This window comes from Notolepis coatsorum (assembly GCF_963971535.1).
Source record: "Notolepis coatsorum genome assembly, chromosome: 7".
NCBI lineage: Eukaryota > Metazoa > Chordata > Actinopteri > Aulopiformes > Paralepididae > Notolepis > Notolepis coatsorum.
In genome coordinates this window covers 6643386-6649385 of record NC_140171.1, presented here as the reverse complement: position 1 = coordinate 6649385, position 6000 = coordinate 6643386, and the positions used below count along the sequence as shown (strand labels likewise).

Here is a 6000-nt window from a genome sequence, read left to right as displayed (position 1 = left end):
GGCTATCACGTGCTTCCTCCGACACACGTCTAGCCAATCAACCGCTTGGTGACAATGCCGGAGCTGTGAGCTGGATTCGAACAGGCGAATCCAGCGTCTCCGGTGTTGGTGACGAACGCAATCTCCGCTACGCCACCTGACCGCCTGAGCGCCCCCCTTTCAATGTTTCTACTTCAATGGGCTGTATTCTGTATTCAAGATATCTGCCTCATGTTCTGCTCCATGCTCTGAACTCTGTTGCCTATACTCAATGTATACCTGCCTACTGCTTCCACTGTCTACAACGGCCCTACACTGTAATCATAGTCATCATAATAATCACAACTATTGATTGATTGATTGATTGAAAACGTTATTAACAGATTGCAGAATGGGTACAATACAGTACGGCTCAATACACACAATTGTTAAGGGGATGCAGACCAGAGAAAGACTTTCGTCTTGTTTACATCAGGGTCCCCCATTTTCAATTCATCAGGACATAATATGACATACATGACATACATATAGACAGTACTTACTTACCTCATACTATAGTCTACCCATAGCATGTACAACTGCATATATACGGTAAGAATACATAGGTAGGTATATAGGAGGATTATATGCAGGTATATTCAAACAGATATGTATACATATCTGTTTGAATATACCTGCATAAAATCCTTCTATACCTACTTATACACAGGTATACATGTAACCCATTTAACCCGACTATCATCGTGACTGGCGTCCAATGAGTTAACAGTTAGCAGGTTTTTAGGTACATTTTCTCAGAAATTATTTTCAGCTATCTTTAAGTAAAGTAGCTATTCCAATCACAGTGTTGACACGTTTTTCACATATTCCTTATTGATCCCTTTTAAATCAATAACATACTGTTATATATTTCAATATTCAGAATCTACTGTCTCAATAAAGAACCTTCTCTCCTGTGTCTCCCCTACTCCGTCCACTTTTCTTAAAAACTAAATAAATCAATACATTCCTAAACCGTTCTTTATACAATCTTTATACAAACAAATCCTGTCTTTTCTGCACCCCTCAGATGAGCCTCATATGTAGGTTTACCTGCATTCTCCTGCATTCTCACAGGGGTGTAAAAAGTACCCAGAAATGATACTTAAGTGAAAGTATGGGTACCGTCTCAAAATCTGACTCAAGTAAAAGTCAAAGTATCTGGCTAAAAACACACTTGAGTAAAAGTAAAAAAGTCCTACTTTTAAATGTAAGTACTAAAAAGTAAAAGTAATTTTTTTTAAGGGATAGACCAGGGGTCTCAAACTCATTCCATCATGGGCCAAGTTTTCATTTTAACTATACAGTACATTGCACCAGGTGAGTTAGTTGAAGAGGTGAGCCAATTAGTGAAATCATCAGCTGGTGTTTAGGCAAGGCTGGAATGAAACCAAGCATACACTCTGCCCACAATGGAATGTGTTCTGCGATAGACAATGCTGAAATGAAAGAACAGAGGACACTTTTTTTGCATTAAAATTATTTAATGCACTTCTCCATTGAAGGTAAACTAACATGGACAGCATTCACATCACAGCATGAATAATATCACAATATTAAAAACAGAATGGTGTATCCTGAATAATATCACAATATTAACCACAGTATACTGGATTATCCTGAATAATATCACAATATTAAACGCAGAATACTGGAGTACCCTGAATAATATCACAATATTAAAGACAGAATACTGGAGTACCCTGAATAATATCACAATATTAAAGACAGAATACTGGAGTACCCTGAATAATATCACAATATTAACCACAGCGGATCTGACTGTCTATTCCATTGATGGGGATTTGATTGGCTGCATGTTTACCTGCGGTCGCAGGATTAATAACGTTAATGTTAGTTCGGCCAGATAAACAATTAAAATATACTAATTAAAATGGTTGGACCTGTGAGATTTGTACTTTGTACTTTGTAGGTCTGCATTTTAAATGTAAGGAGTAAAAAGTATGTTTTTTTTCTCTGAAATGTAATGGAGTAAAAGTACAAAGTATACAAACCTAATAATACTTGAGTAAAGTACAAATCCCCCAAAACAGTACTTAAGTATTGTAACAAAGTACAATTACTCAAGTACTTTACACCCCTGCATTCTCATTCGCTCCAGCGCTACTTGAAGTTCAGTGATCAAGTCTCCCTGCTTGCTGGCCTCTCCCTCAATGGCAGTCAGTGTGCTGTTCAGCCTGGATTCCACTCTGGCTATGAGGCTGCTCAGCAGGTCTCTCTGCTTGCTGGCCTCTTCCTCACTGGCTGCCGCTCTGGATATGAAGCTGCTCAGCAGGTCTCTCTGCTTGCTGGCCTCTTCCTCACTGGCTGCCGCTCTGGATATGAGGCTGCTCAGCAGGTCTCTCTGCTTGCTGGCCTCTTCCTCACTGGCTGCCGCTCTGGATACGAGGCTGCTCAGCAGGTCTCTCTGCTTCCTGGCCTCTCCATCAATGGCAGTCAGTGTGCTGTTCAGCTCCTCGCCTTTACTCTCACAGGCTGCATCTCTGGCCTCCGTGTTCCTCAGCCTGGATTCCATGTCATGACATTCCATTTCCCATAGACCCGTAAGCTCAGTCCACATGTCGGGGAGTTGGTGTCCTGGTGTCAAAAGAAGAAACCGAGGGTGGGGAGGCACATTACCCTGACATTAGCAGAGCATTCGTTTTAGAATTACATTTAAGATCTTGTGCTTTGTTTGGCCCCAAGGCCACATCACTGAAATGTACGTTTTTTTCCCTTTAAACTTTTTTTTATTATTAATAATAATAATAATGATAATGATAGTAGTAGCTGTAGCTATAGTAGTAGTAGTAGTAGTAGTAGTAGTAGTAGTAGTAGTAGTAGTAGTAGTAGTAGTAGTTGTAGCAGTAGTAGTAGTAGTAGCAGCAGTTCTGTAGTAGTGGTAATATGAATAGTAGTAGTAGTAGTAGTAGTAGTAGTAGTAGTAGTAGTAGTAGTAGTAGTAGTAGTAATAATAGTAGTAATAGTAATAGTAATAGTAATAGTAGTGGTACCTCACCTGTCTCTCCACTCTCTCCATGAGCCAATGACCCAAACAGACAGAACAGCAGCAGCCTCATCGACAAAGACTCAGCACCCTTCATCCTGTTAATGCAGACCAGGAGCCTCACTCACCCTCCTTATATACTTGATTTGGACACGTCAGTCCAGTGGAACCATACTGAGGAGAGTGAAATAAGGCCAACACATGAAACCTGATAAGTGAAGCTGTTTAGCTGTAATCAGCTATTGCTTTGAAATGCTTTAAAGGGGCACTTCACCAAAGCCGATGCTGATTTATTTTGCACATAATCTCACATTCATCCAAAAAAACGTTTTACACATTCATTTAGTTTGACAGTTATTGATAGTGAATGAGGTTGAATATGGTGATATATATATACCAGTGATATCATTGTGGACATTGAATCCTTGTGTTGTGTGTCACTCACAAGTTACAGCAATAGATTTCCTTTCTCCCAGTCTCTCTCTCTCCTTCCCAAGCAGGCACTAGAGTAAATAAACACATACAGTACATATTAACACATCCACCGCCAAAAACGGCTTACGACGGGTTTCAAGGTCATGCTAATTCCGCCATTCCACGGCATACGACGTTATTGAGATCATATTTCATTTTTTCGCCATGGTATTCATAATTCCCTCACCCAGCCTCTGCTGATACAGTGGGAGCCGGCACAACCGTGCAACGCTTCAATACCGCCGCCTGGTGGATGATCGGGCGAGTTACAACCGGAAATGGATCTCTGGTGATCTCCGTGCATCTGGGAAATGCGTCCGGCAGGCACATATTGTTGCGGGACTCTAGACACACATCCGTGTATATGGATCGCTGCCATAACTCAATAATCGATATGATTTGGGCGTTTATTTCGCCATACAAGCCGGAAATGGATCTAGTCGATCGCCGTCAAATAAGTGGGATATTTTTCCTCCAGTCTCCTAGGTCATACAATTTCAAAAGCAACCCCTCTTTCCACAAAGAGTCATACGCCTTCTCAATATCCAAAAATACACTTATCACTACTTCCTTATTGTCAAAAGCCTGTCTAATGTCCTGGTCTAGAACAGCTACTGATTCCATTGTAGACCTGCCATTTCTAAACCCATTCTGATACCCAACATAAAGATCCTTACTTTCTAAAAAGTAAACTAATCTATTAGTAATCATCCTTTCCATAATTTTACACAATACAGACGTCAAGGCTATGGGTCGGTATGACCCTGGGTCAGCCGCTACTTTACCTGGCTTCAAAATAGGAATGATGACGGCATGCTTCCACTCCTTTGGCAAGCAGCCTTCTAGCCACACATTATTAAACAAACCCAGTATTTCAACCATTACAAATTCGTACAAATTCTTAAATAATTCATAGGGTAATCCATCTCTGCCAGGCGTCGTATTTGCACCAGCCTGGATAGCATCCCCTAACTCTTTCATTGTAAAGTACAAATTAATCGGATTATTATTTTCTGAGCTCCTTCTCAACTTCCACTCATTCTGCGATAGCAGTTCAGTCCTCTTTCTCCCTCTCTCCTCCCCCAGACTCCCAGAGCTATGCACTGCCTGAAATGCCTCCACCAGCATGTCTGCCTTTTCTTTATTGGTAACTGCTTCTACCCCCCCCAGAATTGTTGAATATATATAGAACACAAAATTTGTTTTCTATTATATTCAACAAATCTAGAACATTTAATGTTCTAGAATTGTCTATTATGACATCATACTGTGACATCAAATATTTTTCTAGAATGTTCTATTATGACATCATACTGTGACATCACATTAACGGACAATGTTTGAGTTCCATTTGAATAATATAAATAATATGTATGGTAAGGCTGTCCCCGAAGCCTGTTTTTGGGATTCAAACTTCGTCAGGGTTCTTCGAACGGACATTCGAACCTTCGTTTTTAATTAAAAAAGTAAAATGAAAAAAATGAACATTCGTTTTTAATTAAAAAAGTAAAATGAAAAGAATTATTCTAATTTTTTTTTATACATTTATTTATTTATTTATTTATTTTGTATCCTCAAACTAAATCCACAATTTGAATAAAGTGATTAATCTGATTAAATTAGTCTTTTTTCTTTTATTAAATCAACTTTCCAGCCCCCTGTCAACTGTGAAATGAAGTCAACTGTCAACCTGAATTAACATTCAGTATTCAATATTGTCTGATTCAATATTAACATTCAGTATTGAAGTAGAACAGCTAGCTAGCCGTTGTGGACACTCACCTTTCCACAGCAAAACGGTTGAGAAATGCAGGCTTCACTCTATGTTGTTTAGTCTATCTGTTCAGTACTGTTCAAAGATGCACAATGAGATTTTCTGAGCGAATTGTTGAATATATACACAAATGTTCTAGAATGTTTGATTATGACATCATCCAGTTCCGCGTTCGTGTTCTGCGATCTGATTGGCCACTGACGTTTCTGGTGCGATCTGATTGGCCACTGACGTTTCTGGTCATGTGACATGTGCGCCCAATCGCGTGACGCCTGTGTCTTTGCCCATTAGTTTTCTATATATATTCAACAAATCTAGAACATTTAATGTTCTAGAATTGTCTATTATGACATCATACTGTGACATCAAATATTTTTCTAGAATGTTCTATTATGACATCATACTGTGACATCACAACGGACAATGTTTGAGTTCCATTTGAATAATATAAATAATATGTATGGTAAGTGTAACTGAGGGGTACAATTCCCTGACTGTATTGAGAGTATGGTATATTAAACCACTACTTAGTTATGTACTTTAATTACTGGCCATACAGTACATGAATATATATGGTGAACACCCACACAAGAACACGGCATTGACACATAAAGTTCTATTTGGAGGGTATTTATTATTATCAGAGCAAGCAACGTTAGGTTACAGATTGAGAATTATACTCGCGCTTGTAAGGCGAAGGACACACGTAAAGTAGGTCAAGAGAGTA

At 39.2% G+C, this 6000-nt stretch overlaps 1 protein-coding gene across 1 annotated transcript in view; it reads left to right on the top strand.

Annotated features, from left to right (window-relative positions):
- Positions 1-6000, top strand: part of LOC311232601 (adhesion G protein-coupled receptor E5-like) — a gene marked incomplete at its 3' end in the record, with an annotated part of 78222 nt that overhangs the window by 46869 nt on the left and 25353 nt on the right. Inside the window, 1 exon segment of the mRNA XM_084319461.1 lies at positions 2141-2440. Coding sequence (XP_084175587.1) covers positions 2141-2440 — 300 coding nt within the window.